The sequence below is a fragment of the Ogataea philodendri genome (genome assembly GCF_020536065.1).
Source record: "Ogataea philodendri strain CBS6075 chromosome Unknown scaffold11, whole genome shotgun sequence".
In the NCBI taxonomy this organism is placed as follows: Eukaryota; Fungi; Ascomycota; class Pichiomycetes; order Pichiales; family Pichiaceae; genus Ogataea; species Ogataea philodendri.
The window spans coordinates 231515-257825 of NW_025763868.1; the positions used below are offsets into that span (position 1 = coordinate 231515).

General features: G+C 51.1%; 21 protein-coding genes across 21 annotated transcripts; 11 read left to right on the plus strand and 10 right to left on the minus strand.

Annotated features, from left to right (window-relative positions):
• Position 1: 1 nt before the first annotated feature.
• OGAPHI_001532 (uncharacterized protein) lies at positions 2-334 on the minus strand (the record flags this gene model as incomplete). Its single annotated transcript, XM_046202304.1, has 1 exon — positions 2-334. One exon carries the CDS (start codon positions 332-334, stop codon positions 2-4), a length of 333 nt encoding a protein of 110 aa, XP_046063674.1.
• On the plus strand, positions 72-1595 carry OGAPHI_001533 (uncharacterized protein; the record flags this gene model as incomplete). Its single annotated transcript, XM_046202305.1, has 1 exon — positions 72-1595. The coding sequence occupies one exon, from the start codon at positions 72-74 to the stop codon at positions 1593-1595; it is 1524 nt and encodes a 507-aa protein (XP_046063675.1).
• A 111-nt stretch (positions 1596-1706) lies between these two features.
• Positions 1707-3038, plus strand: OGAPHI_001534 (uncharacterized protein; the record flags this gene model as incomplete). Its single annotated transcript, XM_046202306.1, has 1 exon — positions 1707-3038. One exon carries the CDS (start codon positions 1707-1709, stop codon positions 3036-3038), a length of 1332 nt encoding a protein of 443 aa, XP_046063676.1.
• A 79-nt stretch (positions 3039-3117) lies between these two features.
• Positions 3118-5511, plus strand: OGAPHI_001535 (uncharacterized protein; the record flags this gene model as incomplete). The annotated part of the gene is made up of 1 exon (XM_046202307.1): positions 3118-5511. The coding sequence occupies one exon, from the start codon at positions 3118-3120 to the stop codon at positions 5509-5511; it is 2394 nt and encodes a 797-aa protein (XP_046063677.1).
• A 32-nt stretch (positions 5512-5543) lies between these two features.
• On the minus strand, positions 5544-8633 carry OGAPHI_001536 (uncharacterized protein; the record flags this gene model as incomplete). Its single annotated transcript, XM_046202308.1, has 1 exon — positions 5544-8633. The coding sequence occupies one exon, from the start codon at positions 8631-8633 to the stop codon at positions 5544-5546; it is 3090 nt and encodes a 1029-aa protein (XP_046063678.1).
• On the plus strand, positions 6297-10541 carry OGAPHI_001537 (uncharacterized protein; the record flags this gene model as incomplete). Its single annotated transcript, XM_046202309.1, has 4 exons — positions 6297-7049; positions 7132-7412; positions 7598-8867; positions 9741-10541. The coding sequence occupies 4 exons, from the start codon at positions 6297-6299 to the stop codon at positions 10539-10541; spliced, it is 3105 nt and encodes a 1034-aa protein (XP_046063679.1).
• Positions 8855-10741, minus strand: OGAPHI_001538 (uncharacterized protein; the record flags this gene model as incomplete). Its single annotated transcript, XM_046202311.1, has 1 exon — positions 8855-10741. One exon carries the CDS (start codon positions 10739-10741, stop codon positions 8855-8857), a length of 1887 nt encoding a protein of 628 aa, XP_046063680.1.
• A 594-nt stretch (positions 10742-11335) lies between these two features.
• Positions 11336-11920, plus strand: OGAPHI_001539 (uncharacterized protein; the record flags this gene model as incomplete). The annotated part of the gene is made up of 1 exon (XM_046202312.1): positions 11336-11920. The coding sequence occupies one exon, from the start codon at positions 11336-11338 to the stop codon at positions 11918-11920; it is 585 nt and encodes a 194-aa protein (XP_046063681.1).
• A 94-nt stretch (positions 11921-12014) lies between these two features.
• Positions 12015-12635, plus strand: OGAPHI_001540 (uncharacterized protein; the record flags this gene model as incomplete). Its single annotated transcript, XM_046202313.1, has 1 exon — positions 12015-12635. The coding sequence occupies one exon, from the start codon at positions 12015-12017 to the stop codon at positions 12633-12635; it is 621 nt and encodes a 206-aa protein (XP_046063682.1).
• Positions 12636-12722: 87 nt separating this feature from the next.
• Positions 12723-13739, plus strand: OGAPHI_001541 (uncharacterized protein; the record flags this gene model as incomplete). Its single annotated transcript, XM_046202314.1, has 1 exon — positions 12723-13739. One exon carries the CDS (start codon positions 12723-12725, stop codon positions 13737-13739), a length of 1017 nt encoding a protein of 338 aa, XP_046063683.1.
• Positions 13740-13781: 42 nt separating this feature from the next.
• Positions 13782-16064, minus strand: OGAPHI_001542 (uncharacterized protein; the record flags this gene model as incomplete). Its single annotated transcript, XM_046202315.1, has 1 exon — positions 13782-16064. One exon carries the CDS (start codon positions 16062-16064, stop codon positions 13782-13784), a length of 2283 nt encoding a protein of 760 aa, XP_046063684.1.
• Positions 13844-16439, plus strand: OGAPHI_001543 (uncharacterized protein; the record flags this gene model as incomplete). Its single annotated transcript, XM_046202316.1, has 4 exons — positions 13844-13850; positions 13972-14930; positions 15330-15974; positions 16278-16439. 4 exons carry the CDS (start codon positions 13844-13846, stop codon positions 16437-16439), a joined length of 1773 nt encoding a protein of 590 aa, XP_046063685.1.
• OGAPHI_001544 (uncharacterized protein) lies at positions 16193-17011 on the minus strand (the record flags this gene model as incomplete). The annotated part of the gene is made up of 1 exon (XM_046202317.1): positions 16193-17011. One exon carries the CDS (start codon positions 17009-17011, stop codon positions 16193-16195), a length of 819 nt encoding a protein of 272 aa, XP_046063686.1.
• A 120-nt stretch (positions 17012-17131) lies between these two features.
• On the minus strand, positions 17132-18442 carry OGAPHI_001545 (uncharacterized protein; the record flags this gene model as incomplete). The annotated part of the gene is made up of 1 exon (XM_046202318.1): positions 17132-18442. The coding sequence occupies one exon, from the start codon at positions 18440-18442 to the stop codon at positions 17132-17134; it is 1311 nt and encodes a 436-aa protein (XP_046063687.1).
• A 61-nt stretch (positions 18443-18503) lies between these two features.
• Positions 18504-20042, minus strand: OGAPHI_001546 (uncharacterized protein; the record flags this gene model as incomplete). The annotated part of the gene is made up of 1 exon (XM_046202319.1): positions 18504-20042. The coding sequence occupies one exon, from the start codon at positions 20040-20042 to the stop codon at positions 18504-18506; it is 1539 nt and encodes a 512-aa protein (XP_046063688.1).
• OGAPHI_001547 (uncharacterized protein) lies at positions 18970-19335 on the plus strand (the record flags this gene model as incomplete). The annotated part of the gene is made up of 1 exon (XM_046202320.1): positions 18970-19335. The coding sequence occupies one exon, from the start codon at positions 18970-18972 to the stop codon at positions 19333-19335; it is 366 nt and encodes a 121-aa protein (XP_046063689.1).
• Positions 20043-20122: 80 nt separating the features above from the next.
• OGAPHI_001548 (uncharacterized protein) lies at positions 20123-21460 on the minus strand (the record flags this gene model as incomplete). Its single annotated transcript, XM_046202322.1, has 1 exon — positions 20123-21460. The coding sequence occupies one exon, from the start codon at positions 21458-21460 to the stop codon at positions 20123-20125; it is 1338 nt and encodes a 445-aa protein (XP_046063690.1).
• Positions 21461-21492: 32 nt separating this feature from the next.
• On the plus strand, positions 21493-22395 carry OGAPHI_001549 (uncharacterized protein; the record flags this gene model as incomplete). The annotated part of the gene is made up of 1 exon (XM_046202323.1): positions 21493-22395. One exon carries the CDS (start codon positions 21493-21495, stop codon positions 22393-22395), a length of 903 nt encoding a protein of 300 aa, XP_046063691.1.
• Positions 22396-22436: 41 nt separating this feature from the next.
• Positions 22437-23504, minus strand: OGAPHI_001550 (uncharacterized protein; the record flags this gene model as incomplete). The annotated part of the gene is made up of 1 exon (XM_046202324.1): positions 22437-23504. The coding sequence occupies one exon, from the start codon at positions 23502-23504 to the stop codon at positions 22437-22439; it is 1068 nt and encodes a 355-aa protein (XP_046063692.1).
• Positions 23505-23571: 67 nt separating this feature from the next.
• On the plus strand, positions 23572-24507 carry OGAPHI_001551 (uncharacterized protein; the record flags this gene model as incomplete). Its single annotated transcript, XM_046202325.1, has 1 exon — positions 23572-24507. The coding sequence occupies one exon, from the start codon at positions 23572-23574 to the stop codon at positions 24505-24507; it is 936 nt and encodes a 311-aa protein (XP_046063693.1).
• Positions 24508-24524: 17 nt separating this feature from the next.
• On the minus strand, positions 24525-26084 carry OGAPHI_001552 (uncharacterized protein; the record flags this gene model as incomplete). Its single annotated transcript, XM_046202326.1, has 1 exon — positions 24525-26084. The coding sequence occupies one exon, from the start codon at positions 26082-26084 to the stop codon at positions 24525-24527; it is 1560 nt and encodes a 519-aa protein (XP_046063694.1).
• Between the last annotated feature and the right edge of the window lie 227 nt (positions 26085-26311).

Here is a 26311-nt window from a genome sequence, read left to right on the forward strand (position 1 = left end):
GCTAGAGCCCGGTTGCTTTTCGAATGAAAAAGATATAAAACTGCCTTGTGGCAAATAAATAGTTACTAATCATGTCGTCTCCAATTGAGTTTAAAGAAGACACCGTCATTGTTGTTTTTGGAGCATCTGGTGATTTGGCTAAGAAGAAGACCTTCCCTGCACTGTTTGGGTTATATAGAGAAGGCTTTTTGTCCAAATCTACAAAGATTATTGGGTATGCTCGGACCAAGCTGACCAACGAGGAATTGAGGGAACGGTTGAAGCCTTTCTTCAAGACTCCTACGGAGGAGTCGAAGAAGCTTGTTGACGAGTTTTTGAAGCTTTGTTCGTACATTTCTGGCCAATACGATGCTCCAGACGGTTATCAGGAACTAAACAGTGTGATTGAGAAACATGACGAGTCTCGAGGTGTTAGCGAGTCTCACAGACTATTCTATTTGGCCCTGCCTCCTTCTGTGTTTACTACTGTGGCTGCCAACCTGAAGAAATACGCCCACCCGGGTAAAAAGGGTATTGCCAGAATCATCATCGAGAAGCCATTTGGTCATGATCTCGAGTCGGCCCAGGCTTTGCAGAAGGAACTTGCTCCATTGTGGACCGAGGAAGAACTCTACAGAATCGACCACTATCTTGGAAAGGAGATGGTGAAGAACCTTGTTCCGTTCCGGTTTGCCAATAATTTCCTATCTGCGTGCTGGAACAATAATTTTATCCGGTCGATCCAGATTTCGTTCAAGGAGCCATTTGGCACTGAGGGCCGTGGTGGCTACTTCGACTCGATCGGTATCATCAGAGACGTGATGCAGAACCATCTGTTCCAGGTGTTGACTTTGTTGATGATGGAAAGACCTGTTTCTTTCGACGCCGAGGCTGTCAGAGACGAAAAAGTGCACCTGCTCAAGTCGATCAAGCCGTTCGACAAGAAGAACGTTCTTGTTGGCCAATACACAAAGTCCGAGGACGGCACCAAGCCGGGCTATCTGGACGACGAAACAGTCGACCCAAAAAGTAAATGTGTGACATTTGCTTGTTTGACTTTGGAGGTGGATAACGAAAGATGGCAGGGAGTTCCTGTTATTCTAAGAGCAGGAAAAGCCTTGAACGACGGTAAGGTCGAGATCAGAGTCCAGTTCAGAGAAAACTCGAACGGTATGTTCAAGGACATCAACAGAAACGAGCTGGTGATCCGTGTTCAGCCGGACGAAGCCATGTACATGAAGATGAACACCAAGGTGCCAGGAATCAACACAGGCATTGCGGTCACCGAGCTGGACCTATCTTACAAGAGCAGATACTCTCACTTCTACATCCCGGAGGCTTACGAGTCGCTGATTCGCGACTGCTTGCGTGGAGACCACTCCAACTTTGTGAGAGACGACGAGCTGGACATCAGTTGGGCCCTGTTCACCCCGCTGCTTAATTACCTCGAAGGCCCAGACGCGCCTACTCCTGAGCCATATGCGTACGGCTCCAGAGGTCCGGCCGGCCTCAGAGAGTACCTCACCAAGAACGGATACGTTTACCAGGACCGCTCCATCTACCAGTGGCCGGTCACCACTCCTGACGTTTTGGAGTCAAAATCCAAGCTTACGTAACGTAGTTATTGACCCGTATTTCCGAAATGACAGTACCTAATCTGACGATAGAAGCCGTTTTAAAGTGCCGTGCGAGGATAAATGTTTTAGTCTCCTCAAGTTTATTTTGTAATGTCTGAAATTTCCACCAGTGCCCTTGACCAATGGACCCAGTCGTTTGAGAACGACCCGATTTCGAAGCTTGCCGGATCCGTTCTCCAGCACGGCAACGTTGACGAGCTGTTGATCAACAGATCACGCGAGATTGCCGATTCCCATGTGTTCAACACCAAGCTGGAGCAGGAAGGTGCTCCGGTGACTGCCCAGAAGGCTTCTGGACGGTGCTGGCTGTTTGCCTCTACCAACTTGCTGCGTTTGAAGCTGATGAGCAAGTACAATTTGAAGGAGGTTCAGTTATCTCCAACTTATTTGTTCTTCTACGATAAGCTGGAGAAGGCCAATTATTTCTTGGACCAGATTTGCCAGACGTACAAGGAGGACGTGAACTCGCAATTGGTCCAGTTCTTCCTGACAGACCCGATCTGTGACGGTGGTCAGTTTGCCATGATGACCAACATCGTGGACAAGTACGGGCTTGTGCCGAACAGCTTGTATCCGGAGTCGCACAGCTCGTCCAGCTCGCACGTCCTGAACAGATTGTTGCTGACGAAGCTGCGTGAGTACGCGCAGGTTTTGCGTGAGAAGCTGGCGGCCGGCGAGTCTGTGGAGGAGGACAAAAAGAAGATGGTGGCAGAGATTTACAGACTGCAGTCCATTTTCCTCGGACTTCCTCCTTCGCCAGATGCCGAGTTCACCTGGGAGTTCTACGACAAGGACGGCAAGTTCCAGAGCGTGACTTCGACTCCTAAGAAGTTTGTGAAGGAGGTTGTTGAGTTCGACACTCCGGAGTACATTTCTCTGTTGAACGACCCTAGAAACGAGTACAATCGTGTGATCAAGATCGACAGACTTGGAAACGTTGTGGGCCGCGAGCCTGTTTCGTACTTGAACGTGGAGATCGACAGACTGGCCGATGCCGTCGTCACCCGGATCAAGAACAACAAGGCCGTGTTTTTTGGTACCGACACGCCAAAGTTCATGGACAGTAGCCGTGGAGTGATGGACATTGATCTCTGGGACTACAAGTTGATTGGATACGACCACCGTGCTGTTGATAAGGCTTCTCGTGTGATCTACCACGAGTCGTTGATGACCCACGCCATGTTGATCACGGCTGTTCATCTGGACGAAAACGGAAAACCTGTTCGTTACAGAGTGGAGAACAGTTGGTCCAAGACCAAGGGTAATGAAGGATACTACGTGATGACCCACGACTACTTCAAAGAGTACGTGTACCAGATTGTTTGTGAGAAAAGCGAAGTTCAAGATCTGGTTCATTTACTAGACACGGATCCAATTGTTTTACCACCATACGATCCAATGGGGGCTTTAGCTAAAATGTGAAAAAAAATATAAGACCGGTATCTAGTTAAAAAAAAAAATAGAAGAAAACTGGGAAAAAATCGTTGTGCTGTTTTTATAAATGTCCTTATCGATTCCGCAGCGAGATTACCGCCAGAATCACTATTTTATGCTGGAGGTGGACCGCGGGGACGTTGGGTTGGTGCTGGAACAGTTCCCGCACGTCCGGTACGAGCATCCTTCACGCGCCTTGGACAAGTATCAGGTGTTTTCTATCAGCAAGAGTGTGCCACTGGAGGAGGTTGATTTGACAATTGACCGGCTCCAACACCTTCATGACACTGGCGTTCGTCTTTCCAAACGCGACACAGCCTCGCAAGACCCGTTACATCGCCGCCTCGCACAAGTAGGCGTCAAGGCGGTGCACTTATTACCTCCTAAAAAACTGGCTCGGCGAGCCCCCGTGCCCGTCACGGACTCGTCGCAGGAAATAGTCGAGCAAGCGCAGAAGGAGTTCAAGATCAACGACCCCATCTTTTCTGACCAATGGCATCTGATTAACGCCAATTTCCCAGGCCACGACGTGAACGTGCTGCCTGTTTGGAGACGAAACATCACCGGATCGGGAGTGGTCACAGCGTTGGTGGACGACGGCCTGGACTTTGAGAGCGAGGACCTGGCCGCAAACTTCTGTGCGGAAGGTTCCTACGACTTCAACGACAACGACCCGCTACCCAGACCACGGCTCAAGGACGACTACCACGGGACCAGGTGTGCGGCAGAGATTGCTGCAGTGAAAAGTAACGGGGTGTGTGGTGTTGGTGTTGCCTACAACTCAAAAGTCGCAGGAATACGAATTCTCTCTGCAGAGATCAACTCTGACGACGAGGCCGTCGCCATGGTGCACGGACTCGACGTCAACGACATTTATTCCTGCTCGTGGGGGCCGCCAGACGACGGTAAGGCCATGGACGCACCGGACAAAGTCATAAAAGAGGCCATGTTGAAAGGCATCCAAGACGGCCGCAAAAATAAAGGCGCGTTGTACGTCTTTGCCAGTGGAAACGGCGCTTTCCACGGAGACAGCTGCAATTTCGACGGCTACACAAACAGTATTTATTCCATCACGGTGACCTCGATCGACCACAAGGGCCTCCATCCACCATATGCAGAGTCATGCACGGCCGTGCTGGTCTCGACATATTCGTCCGGGTCCGGTGAACACATGCATACCTCAGATATCAACGGCAAGTGCACCGCCAATCACGGAGGAACTTCTGCTGCTGCCCCACTGGCTGCCGGGGTGTACGCTCTTGTTCTGGAAGCGAACCCAGACCTCACCTGGCGTGACGTGCAGGCGTTGTCTGTGCATGCGGCCGTGGAGGTGGAGTCCAACGACCCCAGCTGGCAGAACTCGTATCTGGAAGGCAGACGGTACTCCCCCGTTTATGGGTGGGGGAAAGTGGATGCAGAGAAGTTTGTGGACGCGGCACAAAACTGGACGTTGCTGAAGCCGCAATCGTGGTATTTCGGCCCTGTGCAGACGGTCGACCTCGCGCTAGAGACAGTCGACACCGTGAAAAGCACAAGAGAGGTCACCAAGCAGGACCTCGAGGCGGCCAACCTGCACCACATCGAGCACGTGACCGTGACGGTGAACATCGTGGCCACGCGCCGAGGCGACGTGTGTGTGACGCTGGTGTCGCCGAACGGGATCCGGTCCGAGCTGTCGCAGGGACGGCGTCTGGACAACGACCAGCGCGGGTTCAAGAACTGGACGTTTTCGTCTGTGGCGCATTGGGGCGAGCCTGGCGACGGAACATGGACGTTGGAGGTGAAGAACGCGAAGGAGCGCAACAGTCTCAAGGTTCAGGACTGGAGTCTGCATTTCTTTGGCGAGTGTATTGATCCGGCCAAGGCCAAGCGGTTCAGTCTGGACGAGGACTACACTGTCAAGCCACAAACGTCAGAGGAGGACAAAATAGATACCCCGGAGACGACGCAGATCGCTCCCGCAACCAGCAGCACGGTGGCGGAGGTTGTCTCCAGCACGACGAGCACGATAGAGTCGGCCACCCCTACGGTCGACGACGGTAGCAAGGAGGACGACGGAGTCTACGAGCAAACAGACTCGCACTACGAGGAGTACTTTCTGTTCTTCCTTGCGCTGGGTTTCATTATCTGCATCTGGATGCTCAAGACGCGCAAACAGCCGGGCCGCGCTCGTCGCAGGGACGAGTACGAGTTCGACATCATCCAGCCCGAGGACGACTACGACTCCGAGTACGCCTCGTCGCACCGCCACAACTCGTCCTCGTCGATCGACCCGATGGCGACGAAAGCACGCAGCTCGCTGGACGCGTCCAAGTTCAAGCAGACCGCCAAGTCCGACCAGGACTACCTGGCCCGCGAGGACCAGGAGCGCGAGCGGCTGTTCAACACGTTCAACGGCGTCGACGAAACCGACCCGGACGGCGACGAGATGTACCGCATCACCTCGCACGACTCGGCATAAGTATGACAAGATTCAATGTATCACGTGTAACTTTACTTAGAGCTCTCGAACCGCCGTTTGAGCGACGAGATGAATTCCAGGAACCGCGCCGGGTTGCTGTCGATGCCGCGTGTGTACACAAACTCCGACGCCAGTCGCGTGGCAAAGATGGCTCTCAGGTACGCTTTTGGCACGCGCTGGAGGATGTTGTCGATGCCGATCTCCGACAGCAGCAGGCGGGGCAGGGCGTCCACGAGCACGTCGTTGCGGAACTTCACGTCGTCGTCCCACAGCTCCTTGGACGACGCCAGCTCGTCGGCCAGCTTGTTGATGGCCACCGACAACTCGTCGCTCAGCACCGACAGCGGCTTGCTGGTCTGCTCCCGCAGACTCCAGAGCAGCTCGAACTCGTTCTGCGCGTTGCGCACCACGATCTGCTGCACCTCCTTGACGTACTGCTTGTAGAACTCGGGCACCTGGTGCGTGGCTTCGTCCACACACATGTGTTTCAGGAACCCGGCATCGTCGAACGACAGCGCGGCCAGCACCTCCAGCGAACTCGAGGTGACACCGCCCTTGTTGGTGGACGCGTCCTTGAACACGATCGCGCCGGCCTTCTCGAGAATCAGCTTGGCCGGCTGCGTGATGAACAGGTTGGCACCTTCCACGATGAACGGAACAATGCTCTTTCCTGTTTTCTCGTCAATGAAGCTGCTCACGTTGTTGGCGTCCAGGGAGTTTGGACGGCCACCGCACGGAACAAACAGTTTGATGAAGTTGGGCGGGAAGTTCTTCTTCAGCTCCAAATGGAAGTTGTTTCTGAAGGTCAGCCCGCTTGCAATCACCCGTCCGTCAGGAAGCTTCACGTCAACATCGTCCACCAGAATCAAATACCCTTTAGGACCGAGCTTGGATCTATCAAAGAACTGGTTGCCCTGGCGCTCGTTGGCCAGTCTGAGCAGCTCCTTCTTGTCGAGCCCGTCCTCGTCAACAACAACACCGTAGCCGTCAACTATGGCAATGTACTTCTCGTCTCTGGACAGCTTGATCTCGTTCGAGCCCAGATCGCCGTCTCCGCCAGCCATCTGGAGCTTGGTGATTTCTGCCAGGTTCGTGATCCCCAGCTTCTCGTAGATCTTCTCCGTGTACGCACGCACACTCAAAGTGGTCATACCGTACTCGTCGTGCGGAATACCGCCCAAAGTTGGCGACTTTCCGGTGAAAAAGGCCTTCCACGGGAACCCAAGCACAGCTCCTCTTTTTCTAGCGTGCAAGGTGGCCCAGTCAACGTAACCGGCGGTGTTCTCGTCCGGACCCATGTACAACATCTCTGGCTTGTTGTACAGATCAACAATCGTCTCCTTACGAGGGTCCTTGATCAACAGGTCCAGCAACGAGTCGATGTACTTGGTGAAACACTCTTTTGGTCTATCCTGAGCAGCTCCCAGATTGAGCAAGATGACTCCTTTGGACCCTCCTTCGGGAATATCCTTGTTTTTGCGCTGCTGGGTGCTTGCGAGATTGTAGTTCTCGTCAAACAGTGTTTTCAGGTTCGTGAAGTAGTTGTCTGCGGACCGCGACTTGACGATCCGGATCCCGCCTCGTGCAACGTCTCTGAACCGGATATGGAACCCTCTAAAGTCGGAGCCAACCACAAAGAACATACCAAACGGAGTCTGGGGATACTCTGTTTTGGGCAGGAACGAAGGATCCAGCCGGAACGACAGAGCGATCTTGGACGACACAAAGAAGTTGGTCTTGAGCACGCTCTTGTTGAACGAGTACAATGCACGCAACACGAGCAACTGGCCCTCGTTCGAGGTCGATCTGGCCAGAGCTTTCTCAAAGTCCTCGTCGCTTGCAATCGGGTTCACCTCAGCAACACGCTGGTACGATAAGGTCGACTCCAGCGAGTTCGAGATGTAATGGTGGTCCACAAAGTGTCTGTACAGTTGGCTGATCAACGGGCCGTTACTCTCGAACGACTCGGCAATGTACGATTGGGTGTACGTTTCGGAGGTGAGCCGTTTTTTGATCTTGCTCACGATCTCGGTGTGGTGCGGAGCGCCAGAGTGCGACAACAGCTCCCGCAACGAGTTGAACTCAGGACCAAGCCGGTTGAGGAAATGAGTCACAAAGATCACTCCGCAATGCGCGTAGATCGACTCCTGGATAGACATCTCTCCACTGGCAAACTTGTGGTAGAACATGTTGTTTGGGATACAGTACAACAACGAGGCCTCCTTGGTCATCTGGTAGATGGTTGTTTCTGGACTCAGTCCGTCGGAGTAGTCGATGTACATGGAGATGATGGAACTGCCGTTGGCAAAGTTTTCCACGTACTTGCGACTGAGTTTGACGTTGTAGTATCTTGCCAGCGTGCTCAGCGCGGAGTTGTACCGCGGAGAACTGTTTCTGCGGTACCCGATGATGATCCGCTGTTCGCCAGTGGCGGCCACCGTGAAGTGTTTGATCACGGGACCTTCAGTGGTGCTGAGCTCGTTCAAAACCTCCGAATACAGCAGCTTTGTGTGGTGGGTTGCTGTTTTCAAAAACGTTTTGTCTCCAATATCCTCAATCGACGCGCCAGTGCTTCTGCCAGAGGAAAACTGGCACTTGTAAACAAACTGACAGCGTACAACGTCGCCGGTGGGCAATCTGGAATTGAACGACTCCATCCGATACGGATCCTGGTCCGGAGCCCGATCAAGGTACTTGTCGTCGATCTCGTGCTCGAACTCGTCGTAGTCGGCCGCGTCGAAGTACACGGCATGATCTTCTGTTTCTCTGCGGTGGTGCAAAAAAGGTCTATCAGTAAGCCCCCTTGCAAAGGCATCCACTTTTGCAGAATAAAGGGCCAAAATGTGGGAAACTATCACCGAGACAGACTCCGACGCAAAGTAGGTGTCGTCGATCCCGAGCGACTCGTAAAAGTAGCGTGTTTCCGAGTCGATCAAGGTTTCGGGAATGAACCCAGTAGAGTCCAATTCGTCCATGACTTGGACCATTTGCGCTTCTTTACCAGGAAACGAGGCGGACTTGTATCCGGAGCCCTGGAGGTCCTCCTTGTCCACGTTCTGGAACGAGGTGGCGCTAAAGTTGTTATGGATGGTCAGACCAGCCAATTTGGTTTCCAATGTCATTTGGGCAGAGTAATTGCTTTCAAGTGGGGGAGGAATGCCGTTTTATACGCCATAAAATGGGTCACATGCTCCCCTGGCGGGAATAAAAAAAAGCCAATCGAAAAAACCTCTCTTTTCGGGATTATGGGGCTCTCGCATGCGCAACTTACTCAAAAAGATTTTTTTCAAGGGATTGTCACCCAAAAATTCCTGTTAAAATCGTTAATTAAGCTTTTATTACTTTATCGTAGCCCTGTAAAACGAACCCCCGGGTCCAGAATACCCAGATCCTGAGGGCTCACCTTCATGGTCTTGCTGATGCTCATGGTCTGGTTCGAGGTCGAGATAGGCAGCTGGTAGCTCAACACGCCTCGCAGAATAAGGTCAAACGGGTTTCTGGAAATATTGAGCCACTTCTCAGACGGCTCCAATATCGTCATCTCGTCTGTTTCCTCAAAAGAACAAGGATTTAGCACCTTGATTTCCGTCACACTCACATCCTTTTGCCGGGTGAAGAAGCCGCCTTGAAACCGCAGCGGAACGTCCAATCCGGTTACTGTTCCCAGTAACACGGTGCTGGCAACTGGCGGCTTTTTCTTGGGTTTATCCACGTCTTCCGACCCCAGCACGAATTCGGACCGAGCAAACACGTCAATATTGGCGTCCTGCACAACAATGTCCAGGAACCCCGGGTTGAAGCTCTCGACGCCCAAATTAAACACCAGCTCTTCTTGCGAGATGATCAGGTCGGAAATGGAATATGTGGTGTGTTGTAGCTCCTTGGTGGTGGCAAGAATGAACCCGCTGATGAACCCAACGCTCAGCAGCACAAAGATCAGCCCCACCGTGTAGCAGAAACTCTTGATCTGTCGTATGCGCACCTCGCGTGCTCCGGTAAAATCGTGCGGCGAAAAATACAGGTTGTTTGGTTTCCGTTTCAACTTGTTAGTGGCCACCTTGCCGTTGCGCGACTCCAACACGGGCTGCTGGAAATACAGGCCGCTTGGATAATTGTTGTAGTAGCCGTCAGAGTTGATGCTGCCGTAGTTGTATGCATGATCACTTAAAGACATTTCTTCCCCGGAGTCTGAATACAGATCTCCCTCGTTGAGTTGCTGGTCCCTGTAGTTCTCCTCTGGATCATTGTCAAAGTTCATTCCCGAGTATCTTCGTGGATTAACACCCTTCGAATCGAAAACTCGAGACGTGATCTGCCGCAGCTTGTTTTTATCCGTGCCGTGTGGCAGAGCTGTGGCTTCGACATGGATATCCTGGCTATTTGTGGAGTTGAAATTATTCTGCAAAACCCCGGCTTCTGACATATTGCTCACAATCTCGCTCGCAACGTCGTCTGGTCTGGTCGATTGCACCGTCCCCGTACTCGATTGCTTTTCTCGAGCATCGTCGATCGCAGGCTGTTGCAACGTCAATGTCTCCTCGTTCGCGGTCTCTGTCTCCGCCGTCGGCCGCTCGTTCGCAGAAGTATCATACACAAACGTCTCATCGGAATCAGAGCTATTTTTGTCGTCAACCTTAATGGCATCGTGCAACTTTGCCGCAAAAAATTCCGCTCGTGAAGACGCCTTGCTTTGCACCGTGGTGGTGGAGGAAACTGTGTTTGTATTTCGTAAATTCATCAGACTGGAACTTGGTCCTGCTTTTTTCGCTCTCACCGCCTCCTCAGAAACAGGCCCCTCTATAACCGACCTTTTCGACTTGAGGTGGGTCAAAAACGAGTCTGACCCCCCGCCCACGTTTGTGGGACTTGTGTTCTTATTCACGTCCGAGGAACTCATCTGGCGTGTGATCGTCACCGGCCCGTTCGTTGTGGAGTTCCCAGACCCTATCGTGGGCTGGTTGGATATCCCTGTCTGGTTAGTGGGCACATTGTTCCCCGTGTTGGTGCCGGTCGAGTTGGGCATAATATGAACAAAATTTGGGGTCTCTGCCTGCTCCTGAACAACAGATACCACTGCAGGCTGCAGATTCTTGTTCTTGGGGTCGTTTTTCGGCGCTATGCTTTTGCTCTCTGTTGAAACGCTACGTGTGTCAGAACCCCCAGAACTGATTCGTGGCGTTCCGGAAGTCGCACTTTTCGCCGACAACTCTTGTTCTCTAGAGGATGACATGTACTTGGCGTTATCACGATGGTTGGTTTCCAGATGACTCTAGTTCTAACACATCCAGTTTGCTTTTCCCGGCTAAAAGATATCTGCACGTAATTGCTCAAAATTCGTGCTTACGTAACACGACCGAGCCCAGTAGGGGATATTTTTTTCTAGTGCTGGTGGGATCAGGGGTAATCAATGATGTGGGTGGGGGGTGAGAACACAATCACACGGATCACGTCAGATAGAACTTTAAGGCTGAACGCACACGGGTGGGTCGGAGTGTCCGGATTATGCAGAGGTTATGTGCTGTTCAGAACCTACATTTCCGAAACACGCCTGAAACATGCCTGTGTCAGGGTCACCCCACACGCGCGGGAGGTATCGGGGGGTGAAACTGGTGTGACACCAGGGGTCTGGACACTGGTCCATGCAGAAATGTCATGATCATTCGTGGTGGCTCTATAGAGCTCCAGAAATTTCCGGTGGTTCCCAGAAATTTCCATGGCGGGACGGCTGGGCAAGTGTGGGCGTGTGGCGCTGCGGCTCAATTTGCAAGGTATAAATTGACCTGGTGTCTACCAGGATGAAGACCAGAATTCAAGAGAGTTAAACATGTCTTACTACAACGATCCATTCTACAGCTTTTTCGAGAACATCAACCAAGAAGTTGCGCAGATGAACAATCTGTTCAATGACCCATTCTTCAGAACTCCTCTAGCTCCGGTGGCTTCGGGCAACAAACGGTTGGAGGGCAAGTCCAAGGACGGCAAGGAGGTTGCACAGCGCGGCGGCGGCTCTGACGTTGCCAGATCTTCGTCGTGGCTGAGCGACTCGTTTGCTCCGCCAATTGACGTCCATGAGACCGACAAAGCCTACGAGGTTGCGGTGGCTATTCCGGGAGCACCAAAGGAAAACGTCACCATTGACTATAACAAAAAGACCAACGAGCTGATTGTCAAGGGAGAGATTCCTGCCAGAACCACCGAGTCGGACAAATCGTACTCGGAAAGAACTGTCGGCAAGTTCTCACGTGTTTTGAAGCTGCCTGTGCAAGTTGACGGCGAGAAAATTGGAGCCAAGTTTGAAAACGGGCTTTTGAATCTTAATGTTCCAAAACTCGCCGATGGAGAAGATTTACACAGAATTGAGATCTCCAGCACGGAAACCTATGGAAACGTGAACGAGGAAAAAAAGTAAACCTCGTAATTACAAAGTTATGAAATTTTAAGTAGGTTATGAAAATCAATTTATACTTTTTTGCCGTTTTATTTATTTTTTATTATCTTTGCCCATGTCAACTCGTAAAAAGACCATCCTCAAAGTGATTATTCTGGGAGACTCCGGTGTCGGAAAAACGTCTCTGATGCAACAGTTCATCAACGGCAAGTTCTCACAGCAATATAAAGCCACCATTGGGGCAGACTTCCTTCCTAAGGACCTTGTTATTGACGACAAACAGGTCACTATGCAAATTTGGGATACCGCTGGTCAAGAACGGTTCCAGTCTTTGGGCGTGGCGTTCTACCGGGGGTCGGACTGCTGTGTGCTTGTGTACGACGTGACAAACACGAAATCGTTTGAGAACTTGCAAAGTTGGAGAGACGAGTTTCTCATCCAGGCCAATATTAAAGATCCAGATAACTTCCCATTTGTGGTGATTGGCAACAAAATTGACGTGGAGGAGAACAAGCGGCTTGTTTCGTCGAAAAAAGCACAAACGGTGTGTGCCAGCTTGGGCAATTTGCCGTATTTTGAAACCAGCGCAAAGGAGGCGGTGAACGTGGAGCAGGCTTTTGACGTTGTGGCCAGAAATGCGCTCCAGCAAGAAGAAAGCCTGGAATTCAGCGACGATTACACCGACGCCGTGAATATCCACGTCGATGGCGATGCTTACGGGTCTTGTGGCTGCTAAGAGCGCTCGCAGCACGACTCATCAGTTAGAATGTACTTACATAAGCAATTGCTGCCGGCAAAAATTTTCTTGTCTTTTTCCTATATAATGCCTTCGCCTTCTGAAAGACCCAAGGGCGTCAATTTGAACATCACGCTTGTTTGCCCGGAATGCAAGGTGTATCCTCCCGAGATTGTTGAGCGACACAGTGAGGGAGACATCGTTTGTGCTCTGTGCGGGCTTGTGTTGAGTTCGCGGGTCATTGACACTCGTTCCGAGTGGAGAACGTTTGCGAACGACGATCAGAACGGTGACGACCCTTCGCGTGTGGGAGAGGCCACGAACGGCGTGCTGGAGTCGGACCAGCTGTCGACGGTGATCAGCGCGGGAGTTGACGGCAATCGGGCTGCCAGAGAGTTGAATAGAATCCAGAACAGAAGTGTTGTTGATAGAAAGGACTATGCTTTGCAGGCGGCGTATTCGCGGATCTCGTTGTTGTGCGATGGTTATCAATTGCCGCGTGTGGTTCAGGACGGTGCCAAGGAGGTGTACAAGCTGGTTCATGACGATAAGTTGCTGAGAGGTAAGAGTCAAGAGGCCATTATGGCTGCGTCGATCTTCTTTGGATGTCGCAAAGCCAACGTTCCAAGAACATACAACGAGATCTGGGCGTTGACCAATGTGCCCAAGAAAGACATCGGCAAGGTTTCGAAGGTGATCAAGCAAATTATCCAGAGAAAAGACGCAGAACAGGGCGGACTTATTACACACCGCAACAATAACATATCTACAACACAGACCAACCCTGAAGACCTGGTGGGAAGATTCTGCTCGCACTTGGGACTTAGTCCGCAGATCACTACTTCCGCACAACACATCGCACGCACATTAAAGGAAACAGGTGTTTTGGAAGGACGGTCGCCAACCACCATCGCAGCCACAGTGATTTATTTTGCAACCACCATCTTAAAACAGCCAGTTCCGCTCTCACGGATCAGCGAAAAAACAGGCGTCTCAGAGGGAACCATCAAGTCGTCGTATGTGTATTTGCACGGAGCCAAGGAGAAGCTTGTTGATCAATCGTGGATCGATTCCGGAAAGGTCGATCTATCAATGTTGAACTAAATCAGGCATAGTCTTTCTATAGGGGCTATTTACATATATACATTAATCCTTTCTTCCCTTCTTGGCGTAGTCTTCGATCAGTTTCTTTTGCAACTGAGGAGGGCATGGCTGGTATTCCTTGAACTCCATGGTGAACTCACCTTTACCTTGGGTCAAGGCACGCAATTGCGAGGCAATACCAAACAGGTTATTCAACGAACATAAACTGGTTATGGTGAACTCCTCGGCCGAGTTTTCTGTATCCTGAATAACTCCGCCCAACTTGTTGATCAAACCAATAACCGCACCTTGGAACTCGGTTGGCGACGTCATCACAACGTTCATGATTGGTTCCAACACAACGGGCTGGGCACTCATAAACGCCTGTTTGAACGCGAACTGCGTGGCAGTCTTGAAAGACAGCTCCGAAGAGTCCACCACGTGAGTTTGACCATCGTCAATCAGCATGTGCACTCCCAAAACACGCGAGCCCGTCAATGGACCCTTCTGGATGCTCTCGTCGAATCCCTTTTGACAGGCCAACAGATACTTCTCTGGGATCTTACCTCCAACAATCTTGGTTTGGAAGTTATTGATGAACCGGATATCGTCCTCGGCAGTGGCTCCCACGTACTCCGGATCGCACATGGTGGTGGACTTGAACTCTCCCATCACCTTGGCGTACTGACCGGCACCTCCAGATTGCTTCTTGTGGGTGTACTCGAACGGAGTCGAGCCCAAAACGGTTTCTCTGTACGAAACGCGTGGCCGGCCCACTGTGCAGTCCACGTTGTACTCACGGCGCATTCTCTCGACGTAGATCTCCAAATGGAGCTCGCCCATTCCGCTGATGATGGTCTCCTTGGAGTCCTTGTCGTAGTGGACTCTGAAAGTAGGGTCTTCTTTTTGGAACCGGTTCACAGCTTTCGAGAAATTCACCGCGTCGGTGGTCTTAGGTGTGACCGACAACGAAACAACAGCATCAGGAACGTACATCGACGACATGGAGTAGTTGACCTGGCCGTCGGTGAAGGTATCTCCAGAAGAGCAGTCGATACCGAACGTTGCGCAGATTTCTCCAGCTCCGGCCTCGTCCACGTCCTCCATGTCGTTCGAGTGCATTCTCACGAGCCGGGCAACCTTGACCTTCTTGCCCGACTTGACGTGGGTGATCATCATGCCTTTCTTCAAACGGCCCTGGTAAACACGCAGGTACGTGAGCTGGCCGTACTTTCCTTCCTCGAGCTTGAACGCCAGCACCACGGCCGGTTGGTTGGCAGCAGCCACCAGGTTCACAGGTTTCTCGCCGTTCGAAACGTCCAGGGCAGTGTTGAGCACCTCAGACGGCTCGGGCAAGTAGTCCACCACCGCGTCCAGCACAGGCTGCACACCCTTGTTGGCCAACGCAGAACCCATCAAAACAGGCGTGAACTTTCTGGCAATGGTCGACCGGCGGATGGCGTCCTTGATCAGCTGTGCGCTCGGCTCCTCCTCGTTCAAGAACACTTCAGCCAACTCGTCGTCCACGTCTGCCAGCATCTCGATCAAAACAGCTCTTTTCTCTTCAACAAGTTCTTTCAGGTCCGCAGGCACCTCTTGCTCGACTCTGAGCTTCTCACCCTGACTGCCCTCGAAATAGACGCTCTGACGGTCGATGATGTTCACCACACCGCTCAGATCCTTCTCGGCTCCAATAGGCACCTGAATAGCAGCAGCAGCCATCTTGAGCTTCGAGTTGATCTGCTCCACACACCGCCACGGATTAGCGCCCATTCTATCCATCTTGTTAATGAAAGTGACTCTTGGAACGTTGTATCTCTTCATCTGTCTATCCACAGTGACTGTCTGCGATTGCACACCGGAAACAGCACAAACCACCAAAACAGCTCCGTCCAAAACCCGCAGCGCTCTCTCGACCTCGATCGTGAAATCAATATGGCCCGGGGTGTCGATCAGGTTGAAATGGTAGTGCTCGTTGTCCTTGTCCCAGGAACAGTAGGTTGCAGCCGACTGGATGGTGATACCTTTCTCTCTTTCGAGATCCATATGGTCCATCTTGGCTCCAACACCGTCTTTTCCACGAACGTCGTGGATCGCCTTGATCCGTCCCGTGTAGAACAGCACACGCTCGGTGAACGTGGTCTTGCCCGAGTCGATATGGGCGGAAATACCAATGTTCCGCATCTTGGCCAACCGGCTCACGTCAGACTCGGTCAGCTGGCTGGACAGCCCGTCCAGCACCGCCTTCTCCTCCTCGTAGCCGCGGCGGGCAACTGTGCGGTGGAACTTGCGCGCCTGTGCGCCAAACGCCCGCGGCGCGCCCATCAGTCTCGCGAACTTAAACATGTCGTGTAGCGAAAGGTTGAAAAATCGTCAACTCGGATACTTTTTTGAAATTTTTCGCTGGAGCGAGGTGGGGGTCACGTGAACCGGCTACTTCCTACTGTAGTGCTAGCAATTGGTACATTTCGTACTTAGAACAAGGAGAACGCCCACAGACCGAGCAGCATGCCAAGGGCGCCGGGAACCTCTGCACGGCCGGCCAGGCCCTTCGACGAGGACGACGTGGTGGTGGCCGTGGCCGTGGAGGTGGCCGTGGAACTGGTAGCACTCGTGGTGGCACTGCTCGAGCCGCTGTTCTGCGCAGCCGACGACGCAGCATCCGCCGAGGACACAGACGCGTACCACGAAGATGTGTCGACCGTGATCTCGCTCGAGTAGTAGTCGTTGTCTGTGGCATTGAAGCAGTAGTGCGAGTACTCTGTGACGTCGAAAACGCTCTTCTCCACAAACTGGATGTCTGCGCACGCATAGTGCGTCACGTTGGCCTCGTCTTCCAAAGCCATGTACTCCAGCTGGATGGTGGCGTAGTCGCCCTCGTTGATGGTGGAAGGAGGGTCTGGCAGGTAGAAACACGTGTGGCCGATATCGATCTGGTTAGTCACGTTACGAGACGCCCAGGTGTCGAAGTCATCGTTGGAGGTCGGGTTGCTGTTGTAGGAGATCTTCAGGTCGACAGACCATGCTTTGTGGGTCTTTGCAACCAGAGCAACGAAACCGTCGTCGAGCGGGAACTCAGATCTGTTGGAAATGGAGGCATAAGATCCGCATGGAGCCACCGTCTCTGCCTCCTCGGACCATTCTCTATCTGTTGGATACAACATGGCGATCTCGCCCATGGAATTGGCCTCTGCAGAGCCGTGTTCCAAGGCCAATGCCTCGGCAAAAGCCACAGGGTTGGCGGCCCCGAGCGCAACTTTGCAAACCAGTGTCAGTGCGAGTGCAAATCTCATGTTTAGCGGGATTCGTATGCACTATCGCCGAATTTTATACCATGTTCGAATTTATCGGTCTCGCTTAAAAAAAAAAACTGGGCACCGGTTGCATAAACAGATTTGTGCATCTGTCTCCATTCAGGTCAACGTGTAGACATACACCAATATGCCGTATAGGTAATGGAAAAAGCTGAAAATGAGCGTATTAAGCACCAAGCCACAAATATTTAACAATGTCGTGAACGTTTCTCCGCCGTTGGAATTCCAATTAGTTTCGGGTAAGCTAGATGACGTATCTGGGAATCCGGCCGACGCAGTCAACGTGTTGGTACTGCTTATTCCAGTAAGCTCGATTTCCCCGTTGGTAATGTTCCAAAAGATTCGGTTGATGGCCTGTTGAACCAAAAAGTCAATCAGATAGTACACCAGGTAGTGAACCAGACAGTACACGATGATCAGTCCGAATGCGAACCGGCTCTTTCCCAGCAGGTCCTGATTGCGGAAATCCTGATACTCGTCTTTCTGTTCCTCCAGGCCTGAGTAGTCGGTATCGTGCTCGGGTTTGGCAGTCGTGTCGAAATGGATCGTGCTGCTCGAATGCATAACGTAATCCGGCACGACTATGTCCCGCTCGTTGGGATCGGGGCCGCGGTTAGCCCTGGATCGGGATGAGCCTCCACATACCAGATACAGCAGCCAGTACAACACCAGGTGCAAAAATAGCACAGACACAAACGACACGCCGATCAATGCGAAGTTGACGATCTTGAGCTGCACAAGAACCAGCAGATCCTTGACACAGTTTTGGATCTTGTTGTAGTTTTCGATTTTCCTGTCAATGACCGACAAATCGACTTCTTCTGTTGGAGACGAAAATAGCGGGATATTTGTCCCGTTGAACCCAAACAGAAACAGATAGTTGGTGATCAGGCGCAGGTTGGACTGGTTATTGGTGGTTGCAAGATGGCGGAGCTTGTAAAATTGCAACAGGGCGTGGTACGAAGTTTTGAACTCGATTTCCTCAAATTTCGAGTCGTTTAAATATGTGTTGGCAAGATACGTCTTCTCGCTGCGGATGAGGCCCTGAACACGACATTTGAACTTGGTGAAGCTGTATTCGCAGTTTAGGGCAATTGAGCCGTTTTCAATAAACGTGGGACCAACATAGACCAGATCCAGTTTCGGGAAAGGAGAGTCCATATAGAACTCATTCACGGGAGATTCGATGTCCTTGGCCAGTTTCAATGGAGTGACAGACTGTTGTTCCAGATCAGAGTATTCTTTCAAGAAGTGATAAGTTTCCATATCCACTTTGAATTCGGTGAGTCTGAACTTGTTGCTGAAAAGATACAATTCCTGTAGATAGTCGGTGTAAATCAACAGCGAAGCAAAGAAACTGAACAGAATGGTGAGCAAAACCCGCTTGAACACAAAATGGTTGCCAATCATTGTGAATGTTGGAATGCAATGTTTTTTCTTTCATAGCGCCTGTAACGATAAAAATAATTAATCAATTATTGAAAACCGTCAGTCCAGCTGAAGAGACACCAACCACTCCCTTTTTGGCGCCTAACTGTCCCAAACAGATCCACTCAAGGTCTTTGTCCACCACGCAAGAGTTGGACGCAATTCGGAAAATTTCAGGGTACCATTGGTAATAAGAGATTCTTTTTTCACCTTTGTCGTTGCTGAGAATGAACACCTGCGATGGATTATCGAGCGAGCACCCCAGCTGCGAGTCTGGCGAGCTCAACTCAGGGAATTCTCGTCGATCTGTAACGAAATCTTTGAACCAGATTGAATATAGCGACGCTTTGTCTTTCAAGACCACATACTCCTGGGTCATCATGACGCTCTCGAAGGTGGCGACGTTGAGCATCTTCATACTGGTCAACTTGTTGCTTAATTGTTGCTTTGTGTTCCGCAAAATGAGCGATTTGCTGGAAAGAATGGCCAAATCGTAGCCGTCAAGATTGATGAATTTGGCCTTGAGAAACTTGTCTTCCAGATTATGGTCGATGCTGGAAACAAGCTCGAAACACTCGTCCTGGACGTCCAGCTTGAGGATCTCCACTTTGGAGTCGAAAATCGCCGCCAATCGGTTGCCGACAAAGTCGAAACTCTTGACTTTATCGTCCCATTCGTACGTGGCCAACGGCAGACTGATCTCCGGCCCGTCGAGCTTGTATGCAAGTACCTGTTTATCTCCCAACACTGTTAACACACCCGAACTGTACGCGATCTCGTTGACCTTCGTAGGACCAACAAGTACCGTATGCTTGAGACGCGGCGACGAGTCCAGATCGGTCCAGACTTTGATCACCTTGTGGTCCGGAACGTAGCCAAAGAACAATCCGTCCACCAAAATTCCCACGGAAACAGGCTCCTTGTCAATTACTGTGTCTGACGGCTTAGATGTGCTTGCAAAAAGATTCTTTTCGTTGATCTCCGTGCTTTTAGGGTTAGCCTGCAACGAAATGGCCATGTCCAGATAATCTGCGCTGGACGGTGAGCTAACCTTCTCTGACGGAGTGTCCAGATGCGACTCTGGATGGATGTACAATTCGTGCGACCCGTCCTTTGTGATGTTCAAGTTGTCAGACAACTCAACAGAGGGGCTCTTTAGAAGATACAGGATCTCGTTTGTGGCCGTTTTCAAAAATTGCTTGGCCTTCACCAGCTTGGTCACGTCAACACTCGATATGCTTAGCAATTGGTCCACCTCGGACTCGTCAACAGACTTCCCCTTTCCGTTTGAATAGCCCGGCCCAGAACTCTCCAAAGCCTCAACGCGGGCCTTGAGCTTGTCATTCTCCAGTCGCAACGTGTTGCGCTCGCTCTCAAGCTCCACGATCCGCAGTTTCAACGCCGACTTCTCCAGATCGTTCATCATTCTATTGCGCTCCACCAGTGTGAACTGCGATTGCAAATACTGCATTATTCCAGGCAAAGTGTAGTGCGACCCGGCTGATCCGCCCGGGCCGAGCTCGTTCGCATCGTTGTCTGCGCCACCGTTTGGTCGCAGCCCTCCAAATTGACCCTGTTCCATCAATTTAGTTATGCTATATTATATGTTTTGCCCATATATACAAGAATTTTCGAAACCTAATCGTCTGGCCTCTGCTGACGTCAGCATGCGAAAATCGCGGCCGCCTGTTGGAACATCGGTGTGTTGGCCTCGAGAGCGAACAGTGGGTGGTGATGGTTGGGCCATTGCAGTCTGTTGAACAGCTCGGCGGTTTTGTCGTACTCGTCAATCGACAGTTTGTCGGGCACAAAGTCCGAGTAGCCGTAAGAGTGTGCTTTTTCCGCAATCTTTGACAGCTCCTGTGTGGTTAGGAACGTTTTATTGAACGAGGTCTTGGCGTCCAGACAAAACCGGCGTGTCAACATCGACCAGTTTTCACTGTTTGGGCGGTTGAGCATTTCCAAAGCGAGAATCTGGTACACCTTGTGCACTTTTCTGCCAAGGAAGAAGTTCTGGAACGCGTTGATCATGGCCACGGCGTTGTAGAACTGGTTGTTTTTCGCGAAATACGCCACGAAATGGACGAGCACGGCGGGCGGCAGCTCGTCGAGGCCTTCTTCGAGCGATTCGTAAGCAAACTCCCACGCTTTGTCGGGGTTATTTTCCATCAGCAAAATGTTCACCAATTCTGCAACCACTTTAGGGTTTGACCTAAACGCCGGTTTTTTTGACCGCAATTCCTCAACGAGCGTCTCAAATGAGCTTTTTTCCACCTCGTAACGGTACCGCAGCACGGCAGGCAAGATCGGGTCCAGCGAACACCGGTTCTCCACCAAGTATTCATACACCGGCTTTCTTTGACGGTCCAGACACTCAAACAGGATGTAGCAGGTACTCAAATTCAGCCGTTGGTTGTAGATCTCCATCTGTTTCAGATACATGGTGATCACGGTGTATTTTTTGCGGTGGCTGGCGGTTCTCATGGGCCCCAAGATGTAATTAAACGAGTCTGTTGTAGGGTAGATTTTGCGCTCGTTGAGCAGAGCCATGGTTTTCTTGATGCTGCCGTAGTCATGCGCAATGGAATAGTACTGCAGAATCGGGTTGTACTTGCTGATCTCGCGCAACAGCCCGGACTGGACTATCTTATCAAAAGCCGTGGAAATGAACTCGGGGTAGTCTTCGAACTTTCTGGTTTTCACGCGGTTTAATTCGCTTATGTACTCGTCGAGCGAGTCTGCGGTGAGCTGTTCGGGCACCTCGGGCAGCTCTCGAAGATCTTTTTCGGCGTTTAGCTGCTCCCAAGCAGTGGTATCTCTGCTCAGCTGTTCAGGAACCAGTCTTCTGAACTGGCGAACAACATGGACCTCTGAATTCGAGCCCAGGTCCGACTCCGAGTAGAAGTTGGTGCTCTTGCTGGACTTGCGCAGCTTGTGGCGCAGGTCTGCGAGCCGGTTGTGTCGCACGACCGAACTGCTAAACAGCCGTGAAATATTCATGGTGAAAAAAAATTATCTGAAAAACGCGTCTAATGACAAGCACGATCCGGGTGGTTCTAGTGCCTTCTGGCGCGGGGCCCGAGTTTGTCTCGCTTCCGCCGTACAAGTCGACCCAGTTGCTGGTCAACAGTGGGGCCGTTTACGAGCTCAACAGGACCAATTTCAAAGACCCGCATAATCAGGCCCAGAAACTCACAAAGACCCAGCAGCCGCTGAAAACGGTGTATCTGGCCGCAACCGACGCCCGAAAAGCCAGCATCCTAATTGGAAACAGCTGCGACATCTGGGTCGCCACCAAATTCAACCCGGTGTATCTTCTGCTGGACTTCTTCACCGACGCTCTTAAACACGACCGTGTTCGAATGGTCAGCTACCAGGACCTGCTGGAACAGTTTGAGACGACGCCGGTTCTTGCACAGTTGCTTGAGCACAACGTGTCGCTGGAATCGGCGCTGCTCAAGATCTGCGAGTCTGTTGACGAGAACGACGAGAGGTTTTACAGACCGTCGATCGACCGCATCCTCGAGTTTCTGCGCCAAAGAACCACAAAGCTAGCGTCCAACTTGCCGGCCTCAATCATCAACTCCACGAAGAAAAAGCTGTCCCTTCCAGGCTTCGAGCCCCCCGTCGAGGTGCTCGCCGTGAAATATACCCAATTGGCCATCGGGCTGCTGGAATCGGCAGTCGAGCCCGTTTACCTGGAAAAATTACGAAATTCATACTCGTCCAAACCGTTGGACGATTACATGGTACAATACGCACAGAAAGAAAAGATGAACGCCGTCGCCCAGGAAAACATCAGCCTGCTTCACGGAATGAGCTCGTCATCGTCGTCCAAAAAACGCAAGGTAGAGAAAAAAGAGGTGAGAAAAGAAGTCAAGCGCGTGGCCGTTGGAAAAGGTGCTCTTGACAGCTTCTTCAAGAAAAAGCCGTAGATAATTAACTGTTTCGTTAGTCCGTCATATGTACACTGTTTTCAAGCATTTTCCTTCTGTGGAGTCTGGGCCGGCTCGGAAACCACCTTTTGGGCCAGCTCTTTGTCGTTGAGTTGGTTGTAGATGTTCATTCCACTGGCAATCAGCTTGGGCAGGTTGTCCAGACTGGCAGGTAAGATCACCGTGTTGGTTTCCTTGGCCAGCTTACCGAACGCATCCACGTACTTCTCGGCAATGTTGAGAGAAACAGCCTCCTTGCCGTGCGGATTGTTGGCAATGGCGTCCGCAATGAGCTGAATCGACTCTGCAGTGGCCTTGGCCTTGAGCAGAATGGCGTCGCTTTCTCCCTTGGCCCAGTTGATCTTCTTGCTTTTCTCGGCCTCGGACTTGAGGATCTCTGTTTGTTTGTGGGCCTCACTGATGTTGATCTCACTGACCTTGAGTCCCTCAGATTCAAGAATGTTTGCTCTCTTTTGTCTCTCTTTCTCCACCACCTGGTTCATGGAGTTGATAACGTTGGCCGGCGGACGGATATCTCTGATTTCGTATCTCAGCACCTCGATACCCCACGCCTGTGCCGCCTCGTTGATGGAGGTGGTGATGTTGACGTTGAGAGTTGTTCTTTCTCTGAGCACCAGGTCCAGGGCCATCTGTCCGATCTCGGACCGCATAGTTGTCTGTGCCAGCTGAACAATGGCATACTGGGCGTCCTCGACCCCGTACGACGCCTTGTACGCGTCCACCACCCGGTAGTACAGAACACCGTCCATTTCCAGCGTCACATTGTCGGCCGTGATTGTGTTTTGCGATGGCACCTCAATTGCCACCTCCTTGAGCGACTGGACGTACTGGATCTTGTCGACAAACGGCAACAGAACAGCCAGACCTGGTTTCAAGATCTTGTTGAATTTTCCCATTCTCTCGACAATCCACGCCGTCTGTTGCGGAACAAACCTAATCACCGTGTTGGAAGGCAACCTCGACCTGTTGAAGAAGTTCAAGTTCCCGGTGGAATAGCTGTTTGCCAGCGCCAACGGTCTGGCGGAAAGAGCAGATCTGATTGGTCTGACAGATCTGACAGACCGCGCTTGTTTAATTAGCAAACTCATCTTTAAACAAAAGGAATACTTCCAAGAAATTCCAACAAGGAAATAAAATTAAATTATTTTTTTTCTTATGGTGAGAGACTACGACATCTCCAACAACGAAAGGCAGTTTGTTCTGCAGGCGCTGGAACAGAACGTGCGGCTTGACGGCCGCAAGCTGCTGGAGATGCGCGACGTGGATATCTTTGTGTCGCCAGATGAATATGGGTACGTGGAGATAAGTCTGGGCAAGACAAAGGTGGCCTGCCGGGTGACGGCCGAGATCGCCAAGCCGTACGAGGACCGGCCGTTTGACGGGATTTTTCAGATCAGCACCGAGATCTCGCCTATATGTTCGCCGTTTTTCGAGAGCGGACTCACTTCTGGCGGGAAACAGTCGAACGACGAGGTGCTCATCTCGAGATTGATAGAAAAAGCTGTTCGTCGGTCTGGAGCACTTGATTTGGAAAGCTTGTGCATCATTGCCGGATCCAAGTGCTGGTCGATCCGCGCAGACTTACATTTCCTCAACTACGACGGAAATTTCATAGATATCTCGTCGATCGCCGTGATGGTGGCACTTTTGCATTTCCGCAAGCCAGACATGGAAATCGACGGCAACAACGTCATTCTGTTCGACCAGGACCAGAGAAACCCGGTGCCGCTTTCGATTCTGCACATCCCGCTCTGTTTCACTTTCCAATTCTACAACCCCAACGACGACGAGGAAAACATCAAAGGTAACCTCAACAACGAACTAATTCTCCTGGACGCCAGCCTCATCGAGGAACGGCTCAGTCTGGGCTCCATGACGCTCACAATCAACAAGAATAAAGAACTCTGCCAGCTCGTCAAGAGCGGAGGCCTCAACATCGACGCCAGTCTCATCATGAACTGTTGTCAGCACGCAAGCAACCTAGTGGACGATCTAACCAAGAAAATCAACTCTGTCTTGAAACACGACGCTCATTTGCGTGAAAACCCGCTGGAAAAGGAATTACAAGTCGTCAATCAACGAGACACATAAATTCAAATATTAAATACTTACTCCTGTCTTCTCTCCCATTCTATCTCAGCAGGCTCTTCCGGAAGAGTCACCATCGAAGAATAATCCACCTTAGGCAATTTGCTGGTCCATTTGAAAGTCTGGATATATGTCACCAACAAGGTTCCCAACTGTGTGTATGCAAACTGTTCACCAATACATCTGTGTCTGCCACCTCCAAAAGGCAGGTATGGAGACGACACACCCTTGGTAATCTTACCAAATCCGTAATCAACAGTGTCGTTGTCAGCTCCTCCAACAGCGGACTTGGAAACGTCCCATCTGTGAGGCTCGAACGTGTCTGCGTTCGGGAAGTACTTGTCGTTGGTCATGGCAAATCCTGGCGAAACTAAAACGTAGTGGCCCTTAGGAACAATCATCTTGGAGTCTGGAACTTGCAATGGGTTCATCACTTTTCTGAAGATCGAGTGCAATGGCATGTGCATTCTCAAAGTCTCCTTGATGGTGTTGTTCACCAAAGTAAGCTGTTGCAGGTCTTCGTAAGTGACCTCCTTTCTGTCGCCAAGCACAGACTTGATCTCCTCGTACAGTTCGTTCTGCAAATCTGGTCTCTCTCCCAAGTGCAAAAGGAACCAAGCAGAAGTGGAGGCCGAAGTATGCTGGCCACCCATCAAAACACCAATCAACAAATTGGCGATCTCCTTGTCGGTCATCGAGGTTCCGTCCTTGTACGTAGAGTTTTTCATTAATGCATCGATCAAGTCTCTGTCTTGAATGTCGTTTTCCTCTTTTCTTCTGGTGATGAGTCTCATGTACGTGTCGGAGATGACGTTGTGGGCGTTATCTCTGCGCTTGTACGACGGAAGGGGCAGGTTTGGGAAAACAAAGTTAATAGGAGTGAATCCCTTGTCGAGATCGGAGTACAGCTTGGCGTATCCGTTGTCCAACATCATTCTCATCTCTTTACCAAGCAATGTTCTTGAGGCAGTAAAGATGGTGATTTCTGGCTGCGACTGCAGAACATTGACCTTTCCCTTGTCTCCAGCAAAATGAGCCTCGGTGTTAAAATACGACAACACCTCTTCTCTGATTAAAGGGACATACTTGATGAAAGAGTCTTTTGTCAATGCGACTTTGGCAAACTTCTTTTGTTCCATTAGTTTCCAGTTAGGACAGTCGTAGATCACACCTTTACCAAAAACAGGAGTAGTCAGATGGGTGTAGGCCTCTTCTGCGGAAACATCGTTCAATTTTGCGTTCAAGATAAACTCGTGGCCCTTCGGTCCAAGATAAACAGTCATCACTTTTCCCAGCAACAGGAAAGCAAAACAGTCACCGTACTTCTTCTGGCATTGTGCAAAGAACTCGTAAGGTTGCATACCGTACGGAATAGCCGAACCCAACCACGGAATCCAGTAATGAACAAGAGGAACCCTTTCGGATTTCAAAGAGTATAGTAATTGCCAAGTGAGGGAATACACAAACGGAAGAGCAATTAAGATCCCGATTTTCTGCACCAAGCTAAGCGCCCAGAGCTCGGCCAAAAAAGGCGTCAGCGATCTGTACAGCTCGTCAATCAGTCCTGTTGGTTCAGACATTCTGGGAAACAAAAGTTGACGAAATGTTACACCTAAGAAAAAAAATGGTGTGTTTTAAACGAGATACACGATCGGCGCGTCGATCGACTGCACCCGGGTGGGCCAATAAGGCCCGACGCGATGTCATCAAACCACGTCTGGTGGGGTGATCCAACAAACACAAAACCAGTCCGGTGGCTTACACATGTGTCTGGTTCGTGGACGCGCTACAAGTCTCTTGAATTCAT